The sequence below is a fragment of the Pongo abelii genome, chromosome 1 (genome assembly GCF_028885655.2).
Source record: "Pongo abelii isolate AG06213 chromosome 1, NHGRI_mPonAbe1-v2.0_pri, whole genome shotgun sequence".
NCBI classification, from domain to species: Eukaryota; Metazoa; Chordata; class Mammalia; order Primates; family Hominidae; genus Pongo; species Pongo abelii.
Genome location: NC_071985.2, coordinates 120170023 through 120187493, shown reverse-complemented (window position 1 = coordinate 120187493; position 17471 = coordinate 120170023). Strand labels below are relative to the sequence as shown.

Sequence of the window (17471 nt, the reverse complement as noted above, 5' to 3'; positions counted from 1 at the left end):
CAACCTCTGCCACCCAGGTTCAAGTGACTCTTGTGCCTTAGCCTCCCAAGTAGCTGGGATTACAGGCACAGGCCACTACGCCCAGATACCTTTTTTGTATTTTTGGTAGAGAGGGGTTTTGCCATGTTGGCCAGGCTGGTCTCAAACTCCTGGCCTAAAGTGATCTGTCCACCTTGGCCTCCCAAAGTGCTGGGATTACAGGTATAAGCCACCACACCTGGCCTTGAGTTGTTATTAATGTGTTTATATATGTGGCATTTCATTAGGCACTGTAAAACTAAAGTAGGTAAGACGGGAGCAGTGGCTCACGCCTGTAATCCCAGCACTTTGGGAGGCTAAGGTGGGTGGATCATGAGGTCAGGAGATCGAGACCATCCTGGCCAACATGGTGAAACCCCATCTCTACTAAAAATATAAAAATTAGGTGGGCGTGGTGACACGCGCCTATAGTCCCAGCTACTCGGGAAGGCTAAGCAGGAGAACCGCTTGAACCCGGGAGCCGGGTTTGTGCCACTGCACTCCAGCCTGGCAACAGAGCAAGACTCTGTCTCAAAAATAAATATGTAAATAAATAAATAAATAAAGTAGGTAGGCCAGGTGTGGTTGCTCATGTCTGTAATTCCAGCACTTTGGGAGGCCGAGGTGGGTGAATCACTTGAGGTCAGGGGTTTGAGACCAGTTTGGCCAACATAGTGAAACCCCATCTCTACTAAAAATAGAAAGATTAGCCAGGCATGGTGACGTGCACCTGTAGTCACAGCTACTTGGGAGGCTGAGGCAGGAGGATCGCTAGAACCTGAGAGGCAGAGGTTGCAGTGAGACAAGATCGTGCCACTGCACTCTAGCCTGGGCAACAGAGTCAGATTCTATCTCAAAAAAAAAAAAAAACAAAAAACCTAAACTAGCAAACCGAAGGCCTAGGATTCTGACCATAAAGTCCCTTGTCTTATTCTACCATATTTACACATTTACTCAGCTATTATTTTTCGAGTGATTGGATATTTCATTATCAATTATACTCAAGTATTTATATTTTATTTGAAATTTGAAAATACTTGAATAACAATACTGAGATGAGCCTATTAGAGTACTTAACATGCAGTAGGTGCTCAATAAATGTCTGCTAAACTGAGAGCTATTCTGGGACTTCATTAGGCCAGGAAGTTGACCGCTTAGGGCTGGATACTAACCCAGGAATTTCTGATGTAATATCCTGCATTAGTAAGGGATGACTAATTTTGTGCTGAACCAAGGTCAGCTATAAATTTCACTTTTAAAACATAATGATTCACAGAGATTACACCTAAGCTTCCTTCAACAGCTATATTTTAATTTTTATTTTACTATATTCAGAAAGTATATACCAAAACACAAACCCATTAAAAATCCAGAAAATTTCCAGAACCTTGAGCCATGATTAAAGTAAAAGCACATCAAAATGGAAGTTTTAAAAGTTAGAAACATTAGAAACTGTAGAGAACATTGTCCTTTCGACACCCAAAGAACCAGTCAGCAATCCCCTTTGCCCTGTCCCTCAGCCATGAGAGGCCAACTTCTTCTTCTTCCCAACTTCAAATCAAGAGAAACAAACCCTGGTATTCAAGAAGGTGGGAAACACATACAAGACAGCAAAGTTAATAATATTAGCTAACCTATATAGCATTTCATGGTTTATAAAGAACTTTAATTTATATTAGCTCATTTAATTCTTTTCAGTAACCCTAAGAGATAGTATTATTCTCACTTTATAAGGTAGCAAACTGCATAGCTTTAGTGAGGAAATTTCCTAAAATATGAGATTTTTATACTGTAGGAGAGACTTAATTATTTCTTCCTGGATTGCTTTCTGTAAATTCATTTGTCAGTCAATGTTTGGCTAATACATCAAAATAATGGATGACTATTACAGAAACACTCCCTTGGAACGAAAGTTCAAATTTCATCACTGGCTTGTAGAGAAAAATTTATCAGAAGGCATAAAAGACGACTAAATAGCTATGTGAACTAGGGGAATAGTTCAACTCTGAACTTATGAGGTCCATAAGCAAATTCCAGAATGCGGTAAGTCATATCAAGGTTGAAGGAAAATTAAAAACAAAAAACATTAAGTACTCCTGGGTATTAAAACTCCTTATTGTTAACAATTTGTTCATTCTACCACAGTCATAGACAGAAAAAAAATACTCCAAGAACATAAAATATAATCAAACAAAACCCCCCGGCATAGTCCCCCTCTCCTACCTTCTGGAGTTTGTACCCTGTATGCAGTTAGAATTAATAAAGGCTTGCCAAAAATAAACTGTCTGGTCTTATAGCTTACAGCTTTGACAACATAATAACCCTGATTTTATTCATATTACTATGTAAAATTGGCCTTATATTAGACAACCTTTGTAATAATTTACAAAGGAGGGCATTATTTTAGGCTAAATGTATTAGCTTAATATAATACACTCTTGCACATTGACATTCCATAATTTAGGGTCCATTCTTTTGCCTTAAATATATTTGTTCCTGTTAAAATGGAAAGACAACAAGAACAACTACCACCACCACCACTTGAGAAAGGAAAATAAAATTTCTCTCATTAATGACATCTTAATTGCTAAAGTCAATGGATTCTTCTTAGTATTTACCTTACCTATTATCTTGGATATTACTCCTCACTTGGAAATTTCTTCTTCCTTTTAGTTCTAGGAATCTAGTTTTAGTTATTGTCCTGTCTCTCTGACAACCTCTTCACTGAATCTTCAACTGTCTTTCTGCCACTCATTCCTTAGACATTTCTGTGCATCCATGGTTCCACCCTCAGTTTAATTCTCACTGTACAGTTTTCCTTAGTGATTTCATTTATGCCTAGGACTTCTTTTGCTACCTAGAAAATAATGACTCCCAATTCTGTTTTTTGAGATGCACAGAGGAAGATATATGAGGACCGCTGGCAATTTTATTTACGCAACCTAATCCTGTCTTTAGGCTACAGCTGACTGGACAAGGAATAAACACCTGGATAAATCTGATTCTCTCTCCCAGAAGTTTTAGAAGTGGGATTGAGGTTGGGTGCAGTGGCTCACACCTGTATTCCCAACACTTGTTGAGGCAGGCAGATCACTTGAGCTCAGGAGTTCAAGACCAAGCTGGGCAACATGGTGAAACCTCATCTCTACCAAAAATACAAAAATTAGCCAGGCATGGTGGCACGTGCCTGTGGTCCCAACTACTCAGGAGGCAGAGTGGGGATGATCTTTTAAGCCTGAGAAGTCGAGGCTGCAGTGAGCCGTGACTGCGCCACTGCATTCTAGCCTGAGTGACAGTGAAATCCTATTTCAAAAAAAAAAAAAAAGAGAAAAGAAAAAGTGGGATTGAGATATTATTCATTCTGTATTGTTTGCCTGAACTCATGACATGTAAGCAGAGGGCTGTAGGGGCCTCAAGTTTGGCCACATGGTTGTCTACGAAGGGAAAGCCAAACTGTAAAGAGAAAGATGTAAGAATGAAGTGGATACACTGAGAGAAACAGAAATGACAGAACACAGAAGGAGAAAATGAGACTGGGGAGGAAGGAAAGGAAAGTAAGAATAGGAAAGACTGAAAAAAGCAGCCAGGGACAGAGAGATATACAAATAACTGATTCCTGGAAATCCTAATGGCTTTCTAGTCCCCAGTTCTAGTCCCTTATGAAGTCCAAATATAATTGTTGCTTTTGAGTTCTCTGATAACCCAGTGTTCTTCCAACAAATTACTATTTATGTTTAAGCTAGTTTGAAGTTGCTCTCTATTACTTATGCCTACAACATTCACTAATTATAAATATTATATGTATACTTAATAATACACATTATATACATAACTTAAAAATATATCTATACCTATATATTATTTAGAGAGAGAAAATACAGACTTGTATGTATATGTGTTAAGTAGATTATACAAGAAAATATTTAAGCATATAAATCTCTATATATGTACATATATATATACACATATACAGGTATGTATGTAAATACGGATGAGATGTTACACAGGCAACACAGTCAAAGCTTGAACTTATTTATTTCCCCAGCCCCTATTCCCAAACCGGCTCCTCCTGATATAGGATAGATTTACCATTCTCCAAGTCACCGAAGTCAGAAAATTAAGAATCATTCTTGACCTCCTAGAGAGCTAGGCCCTCCCTTCTAGAGCTTTCTTTCTTTCTTTTTTTTTTTTTTGAGACAGAGTCTTGCTTTGTCACCCAGGCTGGAGTGCAGTGGCACGATCTCGGCTCACTGCAACCTCCACCTCCTGGGTTCAAGCAATTCTGCCTCAGCCTCCTGAGTAGCTGGGATTACAGGTGCAAGCCACCACACCTGGCTAACCTTTGTATTTTTAGTAGAGATGGGGTTTTGCCATGTTGCCCAGGCTGGTCTTGAACTCCTGACCTCAAGTGATCCGCCCAGCTCAGCCTCCCAAAGTTCTGGGATTACAGGCGTGAGCCCCATGCCCGGCCCTTCTCAAGCTTTCTTATAATATATTCCATACATGTAGCACTTAACACATTGTCCATCATCTTTTTTTTTTTCTTTTTTTGAGACAGAGTCTCACTCTGTTGCCCAGGCTGGAGTGCAGTGGTGCAATCTCGGCTCACTGCGACCTCCGCCACCCAGGTTCAAGCGATTCTCCTGCCTCAGCCTTCCGAGTAGCTGAGATTACTGGCACGCGCCACCATGCTGGGCTAATTTTTTTGTAGTTTTAGTAGAAATGGGGTTTCTCCATGTTGGCCAGGCTGGTCTTGGACTCCTGACCTCAGGTGATCTGCTTGCTTCAGCCTCCCAAAGTGCTCGGATTACAAACGCGAGCCATTGTTCCTGGCCTGTCCATCATCTTTTTATCAACCTAGTTAGCAGCCTAGGAGTTCAGAATAGGGTGAAAGGGAGAAGGCACTAATATTTAGCATTTTAGTTAAGTACTTACAATGTGCCAGCCATGTTTATAAGAATAAATTAATGAATTTGATTAATTCAACCAATATTTATTGAATACCAATTTTTATGGTAACCATTATAAGAGATACAGGAACAATGGCCAGGTGTAGTGGCTCACACTTGTAATCCTAGCACTTTGGGAGGCCAAGGCAGGTGACTCACTTGAGGCCAGGGGTTCGAGACCAGCCTGGCCACCATGGTGAAACCCTGTCTGTACTAAAAATACAAAAAAAATTAGCTGGGCGTGATGGTGGGCACCTGTAATCCCAGCTACTCTGGAGGTTGAGGCAGGAGAATCACTTGAACCTGAGAAGCAGAGGTTGCAGTGAGCCGAGATCAGACCATCGCACTCCAGCCAGGGCAACAAGGAAGGAAACTCCATCTCAAAAAACAAAAAAAGAAGAGAATCCTGGCCTTCAAGGAGTTTACAATCTAAAAGGGGAGATTAAGAAGTACACAAAGCACTTTGAGAATTCAGAGTAGGAAGAGATCACTTAGCAGATAAAGGAAAATAAAAAACACTAGGAGAAAAACACCAGCATACTCAATTTGCCATAATCTCTCCTAAATTTTCATTTATCAGTTTAAACTTATCAACTAATTAAGTTTGATAGTTGTAAACCTGCAACTTTCCTTCCTAGACTTCAGTTTTAATGGCTCAGTATTGTAAAAACTGTAGCACAGGTTTATATCACATAAGAAAACATGGTCCTAGTGTTTATAGCCTTCGGCATGGTTGCTTCTCAGATAAATCATAAAAAGAGAAGTTAAACAGAAATTTACTAGTTTATGGAGAAAAGAAGAGATGATAAGGCAGCTGAGACACAAAGTGTAGACTGTTCTTTTGAGAAGTCTGGCTTCCTAAAGGCAGGAACTAGACTGAAACACTATCAGCAATCATAATCCTACATATTTCTGGTTCTCCTTCTAGTTCTTTGACTGCTCTTTTTCAATTCGTTCTTCTTCATAAAGATTGTTTGGGTCCTTTGCCTTTCCATATACATTTTAGAATAAGCTTGTTAACTTTGTGTGTGTGTGTGTGTGTGTGTGTGTGTGTGCAAAATCCCTCCTGGGATTTTGATAGCAATTGTATTGAATCTATAGATCAATTTGGAGAGAATCGTCATCTAAATAATATTGGGGCCAGCCATGGTGGTTCACGCCTGTAGGCCCAGCACTTTAGGAGGCTGAGGCAGGTGCACTGCTTGACCCCAGGAGTTTGCAACCAGCCTGGGCAACATGGCGAAACCCTGTTTCTACCAAAAATACAAAAATTAGCCGGGCATGGTGGCACGCACCTGTAATCTCAGCTACTCGGGAGGCTGAGGCACAAGAATCGCCTGAACCCAGGAGGTGGAGGTTGTAGTGAGCTGAGATCGCGCTACTGCACTCCAGCCTGGGCGAGAGTGAGAATTGGTCTCAAATAAATAAATATGTAAATAAAATTGGGTCTTCCAATCCATCAACATGGAATGTCTCTCCATTTATTTAGTTTTTCTTTAATTTCTCTCGGCAATATTTTAGTGTACACGTCTTGAATTTCTTTCGTTAAATTTATTCCTAAGTAGTTTTTGTTGCTACTATGATTGCTATTGTTTTCTAAATTCAATTTTCAGATTGTTCATTACTAGTATATAGATATATAATTAATTTTAGTATATTGATTTTATATTCTACAACCCTGTTGAACTCATTTATTAGTTCTAAGAGTATTTTTATGGATTTCTTAGGATTTCCTACATAGAAGATCATGTCATCTTTGAATAAAGAGAGTTTTACTTCCTCCTTGCCAATAATGAGTGCCTCTTATTGCTTTTTCTTGCCTGGTAACACCAGCTAGAACCTCTAGTACAATATTAAATAGAAGTGGTGACAACAGATATCCTTGTCTTATTCCCGATCTTAGGGGGAAAGCATTCAGTCTTTCACCATTAAGTATAATGTTAATTGTGGGTTTTTCAGGGATTTTTTTTAAATCAGGTTGAGGAAGTCCCCTTCAATTTGTAGTTTATTAAGATTTTTTCTTTTTATCTTGAATGAGAGCCAGATTTTGTCAAATGCTTTTTCTGCATCTATTGTGCTTTATTCTATTAACTATGGTACATTACATTTTCAGATGTTAAACCAAACTTGCATTTGTGAGGTAAATCCCACTTGGTCATGGTATATAAGCCTTTCTATATGTTGCTGGATTCAGTTTCCTAATATTTTGTTGAAGATGTTTGTGTCTATATTCATAAGGGCTGTTGTTTTATAGTATTTTTATATCATATCTTTGGTTTGGTATCAGGAAAATACTGCTCTCATCAAATGATTTGAGGAGTATTCCTTCCTCATTTATTTTCTGAGTTTGTGAAGGATTGGCATTATTTCTTTTCTAAATGTTTATAAGATGACAGTTCTTGTTAATATCTTTAATTTTGGTGTCCTTTGTTGCATCTAGCACAGGGTTTTGTCAATAATTATTAGGAAATAAATTGAATTATACAACTACATCCCAGAAGTGGCTAAAATAGTATTTAAACAGTGTCCTGAATTTAAACCAAAGGCACTTTTAAAATGGAGAATACTATGACAAACAATCTAAACTTACTACTTTTAAGTTTAAGAAAACTAAAATATTTACTTACTAGGTAATAGCTCTCTATCAGCCATCTCTGTGCAGCTGGGATAAGGGTAAAATAGATGTCCTTTCTCTAATGGGTATGGAATCATTCTAAAAGCTGAGGGAAAAAAAAGCATGTGTTGATACTCAATTCTGTCTCATTTACCATCCTATATTTGGAGACAAATTTATATAGAAATTTCACATACTATTTTATTTTCTTTTTTAGTGAGACATTTAGATACAAGAAACAAAGTAAGCAAAAGAATAAATAAAGGGAAGGATAAGATTTATTTAGATAATAGTGAATGGTCTAGTCTGGCTGGAGTAAAACTATAAGGAGTGATAGATGAGACTGGCTGGGTCCTTCTTTGCTTCAGTCTTCTCATTACAAACACAACTGATAATTCCAAAGCAGAATTGATAATTCTGCTCCTTAGAGAAATCTTCATATAACTGGGATGTATATAACTGTTGTGGCCATTACTATTGGCAACCTAAAATAGTTTTCAATGGCTCCTAACTTCACATGTGAGTTTCACCAAAGCTTTCTATGAGCAGATCTTTTTTTTTTTTTTGACACGGAGTCTTGCTCTGTTGCCCAGGCTGGAGCGCAGTGGCATGATCTCGGCTCACTACAAGCTCTGCCTCCTGGGTTCACGCCATTCTCCTGCCTCAGCCTCCCGAGTAGCTGGGACTACAGGTGCCTGCCACCACACCTGGCTAGTTTTTTGTATTTTTAGTAGAGGTGGGGTTTCACCGTGTTAGCCAGGATGGTCTCGATCTCCTGACCTTGTGATCCACCCACCTCGGCCTCCCAAAATGCTGGGATTACAGGTGTGAGCCACCGTGCCCGGCCTATGAGCAGATCTTAATCTAGATCAGGGGTCACCAAAGTATGGCCCTTTGGCCAGGTCTAGCCCACTATGATTTTATAAATAAAACTTTATTGGAACATAGTTATGCCATTCATTTACATATTGGCCAAGGCTGTTTTCATGTTTCAAGAATCAAGTAGCTGTGAAAAAGACTGTACGGCCCACAAAATCTAAAATATTTACTATTTAGCCCCTTGCAGGAAAAGTTTGTCCACCCCGATCTAGATTATCACCAACTCCTGTAGATTTATTAAAGAAGAAATCTTTATTGATCTATTCCATTAGCTAAGTACATAAATCTTTAACGTTGTCAATAGGTTCTTGGAAACTGTGACTTTAAATGAAATGTCATATCAATAAAACCAATTTTACCATAGGCTAACTGATATAAACAAGAGTTAAGTTCCTTGGTCACAAAACATCACCAAACTTCTAAATAAAGACCCAAAACACTTCTTATATTAAACATTGAAATAAATGTGAGCTATACATACGTTTAAGAAAGATTCATAAAAACAAGATCATTATTTACCCAATTATTTCAGTTCAGGGTCAAACATGGCCAGAGCCTATCATGGCAGCCCAGGGTGCAAGGCAGGAACCCACCCTGGACAGGACACCATTCCAGTATACCACTCACACACATCCCCACACTCACTCATACTGAGACAATTTAGATACACCAATTAACCTAATGTACACATCTTTGGGATGTAAGGGGAAACCCACAAAGGCATGGGAATATCCTGCAAACTTCACAAAGACAATGGCCCTGGCTGGAAATCTGTTTTTTTTTCCCCCTCATCAACATTATAATGAAATAATGTTGAATGAAACAACATTATTTAAGGGCCTGCTGTAGTCATCAAAATTGCGATAAGGTTTTTGTTTTTCCTTTCGTGTTTGGCTCTATAAACTTTTGTCACAATTTAGAATTTATTTATTTATTTATTTATTTATTTATTGAGACAGAGTTTTGCTCTTGTTGCCCAGGCTGGAGTACAATGGTGCAATCTCGGCTCACCACAACCTCCACCTCCCAGGTTCAAGTGATTCTCTTGCCTCAGCCTCCCAAGTAGCTGGGATTACAGGCATGCGCCACCACGCCAGGCTAATTTTGTATTTTTAGGAGAGATGGGGTTTCTCCATGTTGGTCAGGCTGGTTTCAAACTCCCGACCTCAGGTGATCCGCCCGCCTCAGCCTCCAAAAGTTCTGGGATTACAGGCGTGAACCACCATGCCCAGCCTAGACTTTATTTTACCACAATAAGAAGTAGTTATTTGTCCAAAGTCATAAAGTAAATTAGTGATAACACTAATAAGTCATTGATCATGATTCATGAAATACAGTATAAATCATAGGTGGTTGGGCATGATGGCTCATGCCTGTAATCTCAGCTTTTTTGGGATGCCAAGGTGGAAGGATTGCCTGAGGCCAGGAGTTCAAGACCAGCCTGGGCAACATAGCAAGACCTCATCACTACATAAAAAGTAATAAAAGAAAATAAAATCATACACTTATTGTAAACCTATTTGCCAAGTAGAATGTCAGGCAGTGAAGACATGCACAAAATGAATGAGATAGAATATCTGCTTTTGAGGAGCTTATGGACTACTAGAGAAAAAGCAGAAATAAGTTGAATTACTCAAAAACATTCAGTTTCTCAAGCACATAATCCCAGTTTTATTAATCTTTTCTTTAAACACACACACACCCACTCACACACACACACACACACACACACACACATATATATATTAGAGAGAGTCTTGCTGTGTTGCCCAGGTTGGTCTCAAATTTCTGGCCTCAAGCGATCCTCCCGCCTCAGCCTCCCTAGTGGCTGGAACTACATGTATGAGTCACAACACTTGGCTCATCAATTTTATTTATATTGTCATTGTCAAGCCACAGTGTCTGGCCTTTAGTAAATGGTTAATGCAGAGTTTCCAAAATTGGTTCAAGATAATTTCACTTGTTAATAGTGAGTCCAAACAACTTTAAAAATTTATGTTCTGATAATTTAGCAGCAATTTGGGAAAAAATGCACATAAATTTAAAGAAAAGAATCAATAAATCAATTTTCTTATTTCATTTTTAAATGACCATAATTTCTTACTAATGAGATATAGGTATGAGCCCATTAGACATTGTACAACTTCTCAAAACTTGGAATCACATTGGACACTACCATTCTCATTTCCTATATCACATTGATTTTTGTGTGGTACTTCTTTTAATCACAGCAACTAACAAAACTCCAGCTTTGCAAAGATATAATGATATTGAAAGGAATGGAGAATGATCTAATGTTGAAACTGTGAACTGTCTGGAGCTAATAGTTTAAGTGATATCTGACAGACGTTGAATATTATTATTACTATTTTTGAGACAAGGTCTCACTCTATCACCCAAGCTGGAATATAGTAGTGCCATCTCGGCTCAGTAAAGCCTTGACCTTTTGGGAGGCCTCAGCCTCCCAAAGTGCTGAAATTACAGGCATGAGCCACCGTACCTAGCCTTGAATATTGTATTGTGTTTCCGTTGAAAATTAAAAATGTTCTACAGCACTCTTGTGAATTGCTGCAATATCCAAGGTGCCTCAGAGTAGTTTGGGAACTGAGGGGGGTTAACCAATTTTAGTGAATAAGCATTGAATTTATTTCTGAATTTTTACTGATAGCTGTGGTGTACTTTTCAAAAGAATTATGTGAATCCTATTGGTAAAATGTTTTAATTAAGCTTCTTTACTTTCTTGGTGGTTATAAGAAGCAACAATTAAGAGATTGGGTAGTTAGTTTAAAACAGTCCAATTTATTCTCCAAAGAAGATATATAAATGGCCAATAAACACATGAAAAGATGTTCAACATCACTAATCATCAGGGAAATGCAAAACACCACCACAATGAGATTCCACTTCACATCCATTAGGATGGCTATTATTTAAACAAAGAAAAATCCCAGAAAAATAACAAGTGTTGGCAAGGATGTGAAGAAATTGGAACTTTTGTGCCTTGCTGGTGGGAATGTAAAATGGTGCAGCTGCTATGGAAAAAAACATTACTGAGCTTCCTTAAAAAATTAAACAGAGAATTTTATGATCCAGCAATTCCATTTCTGGGCATATACCCAAAAGAACTGAAAGCAGGAACTCAAATAGATATTTGTACACCAATATTTGTAGCAGCATTATTCACAACAGCCAAAAGGTAAAAACAACCCAAGTTAAATGGGTATCTGTTCATTAACAGATGAATGGATAAAAAAAATGTGGTATATACATACAATGAAGGCTTAAAAATGAAATTCTGATGCATATTACCAATATAAATGAAATTCGAAGATATTATACTAAGTGAAAAAGGCCAGACAAAACAGAACAAAAATTACATAATTCCACTTACATGAGGTACCTAGAGTAGTCAAACTCATAGAGACAAAGTAGAATGGTGGCTGCCAAGGGCTAGAGGGAGGCAAGACTGGGTAGTTATTATTTAATGGGTATAGAATTTTAGTTTGGGATAATGAAAAAGTTCTGTAGATGGATGATGGTGATGTTTGTACAACACTATGAATGTACATAATGCCACTGAACTATATACTTAAAATAGTTAAAACTAAATTTTATGTTGTATATATTTTACAATGAAGAATAGGTTGATATTAGTTATGAAGAAAATAGTTTCATATTGTGTACATCTGAAAACAAAACAAAACAAAAAGAGACCAATTTTTAAAATATTAGAATGGCTCAACCACATTAAAAAAGTTGTAAGTCAGGCCAGGTGCAGTGGCTCACGCCTGTAATCCCAGCACTTTGGGAGGCCGAGGCGGGCGGATCACGAGGTCAGGAGATCGAGACCATCCTGGCTAACACGATGAAACCCCGTCTCTACTAAATATACAAAAAATTAGCCGGGCATGGTGGCTGGCGCCTGTAGTCCCAGCTACTTGGGAGGCTGAGGCAGGAGAATGGTGTGAACCCGGGAGGTGGAGCTTGTGGTGAGCAGAGATTGCGCCACTGCACTCCAGCCTGGGGGATAGAGTGAGACTCCATCTCAAAAAAAAAACAAAAAAAGTTGTAAGTCAAAGGGCCAAGTTTTCATTTTCTTTCCTTACAAATATGTAACTTAAATTAACATATGGCAGAATACCATAAGAGTTTCTCACTCTGCTTTTGTGGGATCAATATAACATTATGCATTTCTACCAATAAACCAAATATCTCATCACTAATTTCTGTCTGAAACCAATCTGAACAACAAATCCTTATGGAAACCCGACAATCTCATTTAAAAAGACTGCCTGTGAATTCAATGAATAGTTAGAGAGATTAGTGTTATTTTTGGAAAAGAATACTTACTGCCTTCCCATGTACACTGTAACAGATTAAGAGCACCTTCTATTCGTTTCCAGTGCTGAAGATGAAAGAAAGCATAGGCAATTGCTTCACTATCACCCCGTTTCAGAATGTGTTCTGGAGGTAAAATTAAACTTTTCATCTCTAATAAATACTGAAAGAGTAACACACACACACGTATACACACAACAGAAAAAAGAAAAATTAAATTGTGTTAAATTCAAACACCCACAAAAATGTAGATTCAAAGTGTTAGAAAGTCAAACTGATTTTTAAAAAACTAACTGAAATGACATGAAGATACTGATAACGTGTATAAAATGCTTATATACGCAAATTATGAAAACCAGAATATTTCTATAGGTAAAAATAAGGTGATAAATGGCATATGTGTGGCCTGGCTAAATACAAAATGGAAACTCGAGCTGAGAAGATGTGGGAGTAAATATTTATTTTTCCACAAAGGAGTTAAATGTAAAAATTACACATTTTTTTATTTTTTAAATTTATTTATTTTAAATTTTTAATTAAGCCATTTCCTACTGAAAGGAAGAATTAAATATAAAAATTATGAAATCCAATTTTGGAACAATATTTGTGCAATTCTTTTTTCTCTTATTTACATTTTATAGGTGAAATAACTTAATTGTGGAAAAGTTCAATTAAATTCATATTTACTAAGTTCAAAGCACTGTGGTTGCTAGGGAATACCAAAGAATGCTTTGCCTGTTCTCTGGAGCTACATAATGCAATGGAAAAGACAGATTTCTTAAGTGAATAATTATAACAAGACTATGGTGAGTACTTTATTAGAGGTATAAACAATGTACAAGGCCGAGTGCGGTGGCTCACACCTGTAATCCCGACACTCTGGGAGGCCGAAATCGTGAGGTCAGGAGATCGAGATCATCCTGACCAACATGGTGAAACCCCATCTCTACTAAAAATACAAAAATTAGCTGGGCCTGGTGGTGCATGCCTGTAGTGCCAGCTACTCAGGAGGCTGAGGCAGGAGAATCACTTGAACCCAGGAGGTGGAGGTTGCAGTGAGCCGAGATTGCGCCAATGCACTCCAGCCTGGTGACAGAGCGAGACTCTGTCTCAAAAAAAAAAAAAAAAGAAACACACAAAGAAAAGAAAAAAAAAGTGCAATATATAGGAATACAGATAGAGGTATTTAATTTAGTTTTTAAATAACAGCCTTTATTGAGATATAATTCACATACCTTAGAATTCATCCATTAAAGTATACAATTCGAGGATTTTTAATATATTCAGAGAGATGTGCAACTATTGCCAAAGTCAATTTTAGAACATTTTCATCACTTCAAAAGAAAATCCCGTACCCTTTAGTTACAACTCACTTCTCCCCTACTCCCCCAACCCCCTTAAGCAACTACTAACCTATCTTATATCTCTACAGATTTGCCTATTCTGGATATTTCATACAAATGGAATCATTTTGTGACTGGTTTCTTTCACTTAGCATAATGTTTTCAAGGTTCAACCAGTATGTAGCATGCGTGGTACTTGTGCCTCATTTCTTCTTATGGCTGAATAATACTGCATTGTATGTATGGTATATATGTTCTGTTTATCCATTCATCAACTGACAGATATTTGGTTGTTTTTAGCTTTTGGCTATTATGAATAATGTTGTTATAAACACTTGTGTATAAGTTTCAGAGTGAACATATGTTTTTGTTTCTCTTGAGTAAGGACCATGGAGTGGAATTGCTGAGTCATATGATAACTCTATGTTTAGGAAGTATTATGATTTAGAGGCTAGAAATAAACCACTTGATGGGATTTGACCTGATATTTACAGATAGGTAGAATGTGGATGAGTGGACTGGGGAGTGAGAACAGCAGGAGGACATAAACAAAGCACAGGGCCATCTTGAATAAAGGCACTGAACCAAGAGAGCATACTGCAGGATGCATTTAATGTGCCTGTTAAAGAAGTTATAGTTTCCTCTCAGTTCTTCTTCAGATATGAACCTAAATTTTATCTTAAACTCCTAATGAAAATACTTGTACTAATATTATCATTTATAACAAAAGCAGTGTAATCACAGTTACTATTCCAATCAAATGTACTTGTTATATGTAGAAAGATACAAAGTTAACTATTTGTACAGCATCTTTACTATTAGTCAACTTAAAACCTTTAAAAACTTATTTAGTTAGCTAAATACTATCTCCAAAGACTGAGACCAGAATGCACTTGCCCTTCTAGAATAGGTTTGAAATTACCTCTTTGGTTCCAAACAATTTGATATCAAATTATGTGTCATAAGATACAAATTATGTTAACTTCTCTTATAAAATATAAAAAGAGAAACATTCCAAAAGATTCATTCTCAGATTTCAAATTCTAGTTCCTCAGGTTGTTATACAAACTAACTGGACAACATAAATTAAAGAGCTGAATTTGTGAAACACTTTGTAAAACTGCTACAAGCAATAAGACTCTAGGAAGACTCTTAAAAACAAAAAGCTGTAGTGGTTTCAAAACGTAAGCCTTAATTTATTTAATCAATATACATGTACTCCTCATATTATATCTAAAATAATTTTTCGATTTATGAAATGTACCTTTCCAACAATTACTAAGTTTAATGCCCATCTTTAATTATTCTTACTCTTGATGTCTTTGGCTCTGTTCTCAAAGTGTAAGAATGTAGTCTGCTCATCAATTTATTTTAGCAGATGTCACAAACTATGAGATTATTTACTAATCCAGTTTGGGGACTTAACATTTCCCATTCAGTTTCTTAAAGGAATGCAGCAGAGGTTGTGTCCTGGTCAAGCAAAGCCCGTTTGATGCCTGGTTGGGTTCTCTCCCCTTAGTGCTTTGGGCCTATATTCAGGAGGGTAATATTCTTTCTAATCCCCTCTAATCCTTGCCCATTTTTTTAAAACACAGTACAAGATCACTCGCACCAGGCGGCTGTGGGAAAATGGACTCAAATAGCTGACCTCTGACATGACTCCTTATGTTCTTTGCAAGCGCACTAAGAGCTTCTTCAGTAGGAAGCAAAGAAAATGTGGCAATCACAGTGGAATTGTCATAAAAAAGAATACTGAGTTTTCAGAAGAAAACTGCATAATACTTAAACCAGGTTCTTTCTATTAAAATTCTGTTTTATTTCACAGACAAGAGACAAAATATCCCAAATCATTTTCAGTGAATTTTAGAACTCCGAAGCCTTAAACCCCAACATGTTAAGTATTTAGTATATTCGTAACCATTTAGCAAATGTAAGCAAAGATATTCAGTTAACAATTATTAAGTAAAACTTATATTACAAAAAATATCAATTTGATGTGTCAAAAAATACTTTTATTTATTTTTGAGACGGTGTCTTGCTCTGTTGTCCAGGCTGGAGTGCAGTGGCTCAATCTTGGCTCACCACAACCTCCGCCTCCCAGGTTCCAGTGATTCTCCTGCCTCAGTCTCCCGAGTAGCTGGGACTACAGGCATGCACCATGATGCCAGGCTAATTTTTGTATTTTTAGTAGAAACGGGGTTTCACTATGTTGGCCAGGCTGGTCTTGAACTCCTGACCTCGTGATCCACCAGCCTAGGCCTCCCAAAGTGCTGGGATTACAGGCATGAGCCACCACGCCCGGCAAAAAAAAAATACTTTTTTAAACAGCAACTATATACCTAAATTTTTACTGTTTAATAATCTGAGTGATAATTCAGGTGGTAAACACACATGGCATACTTATTAAGAAATTATACTTCAAGATTTTATATTAAAAATATTTTCTATTTAATCATTTTAAAAATCTTCCTTGGTTGGGCGAAGTGGCTTACACCTGTAATCCCAGTACTTTGAGATGCCAAGGCAGGTAGATCACGAGGTCAGGAGTTCAAGACCAGCCTGGCCAAGATGGTGAAACCCCGCCTCTACTAACTATACAAAAATTAGCCAGCGTGGTGACGGGCGCCTGTAATCCCAGCTACTCCGGAGGCTGAGGCAGATAACTGCTTGAAGCCGGGAGGTGGCAGTTGCAGTGAGCCGAGATCATGCCACTGCACTCCAGCCTGGGCAACAGAGCAAGACTCTGTTTCAAAAAGAAAAAAAAAAAAACTTCCTTATGCTAGCTTATTTTTTATTAAAAATAATTATTTGTTATTTATTATTATTGGTGGTCCTACCCACCAACAAATATCCTTTCCAATTTGACTTTAAAACAAAGCAATTTTTAGGGCCAGGCGCAGTGGCTCACGCCTGTAATCCCATCACTTTGGGAGGCCGAGGCGTGCGGATCACGAGGTTAGGAGATCCAGACCGTCTTGGCTAACACGGTGAAACCCTGTCTTTACTAAAAATACAAAAAATTAGCTGGGCGTGGTGGCGGGCGCCTGTAGTCCCAGCTATTCGGGAGGCTGAGGCAGGAGAATGGCGTGAGCCCGGGAGGCAGAGTTTGCAGTGAGCCGAGATTGCACCACTGCACTCCAGCCTGGACGACAGAGCGAGACTCTGTCTCAAAAAAACCCAAAAACCAAAAAAACAAAAACAAAAAAGCAATTTTCAATTCCTGATTAGACAGTAAAATAAAGTTGATCCCCAAAATATAAGAGAAAAATTTCAATTTAAGGAAAATGTATATAAATTATAAGATTATTTATTTTATCTCCTTCACAAACT

At 37.8% G+C, this 17471-nt stretch overlaps 1 protein-coding gene across 17 annotated transcripts in view; it reads right to left on the bottom strand.

Moving 5' to 3' along the window:
• Positions 1-17471, bottom strand: part of ST7L (suppression of tumorigenicity 7 like) — a 95488-nt gene that overhangs the window by 17969 nt on the left and 60048 nt on the right. For 11 of the 17 annotated variants that reach the window (XM_063718108.1, XM_063718133.1, XM_054529309.2 and 8 more), the window contains 2 exons: positions 12811-12961; positions 7595-7687 (listed from right to left, as the gene is read on the bottom strand). The exons of 1 other annotated variant lie outside the window; for it this stretch is intronic. In XM_063718108.1, coding sequence (XP_063574178.1) covers positions 7595-7687; positions 12811-12961 — 244 coding nt within the window. The remainder of the gene's footprint in view (positions 1-7594; positions 7688-12810; positions 12962-17471) is intronic. 5 more of the 17 variants (XM_002810423.6, XM_063718098.1, XM_024247806.3 and 2 more) reach the window with 4 other exon arrangements.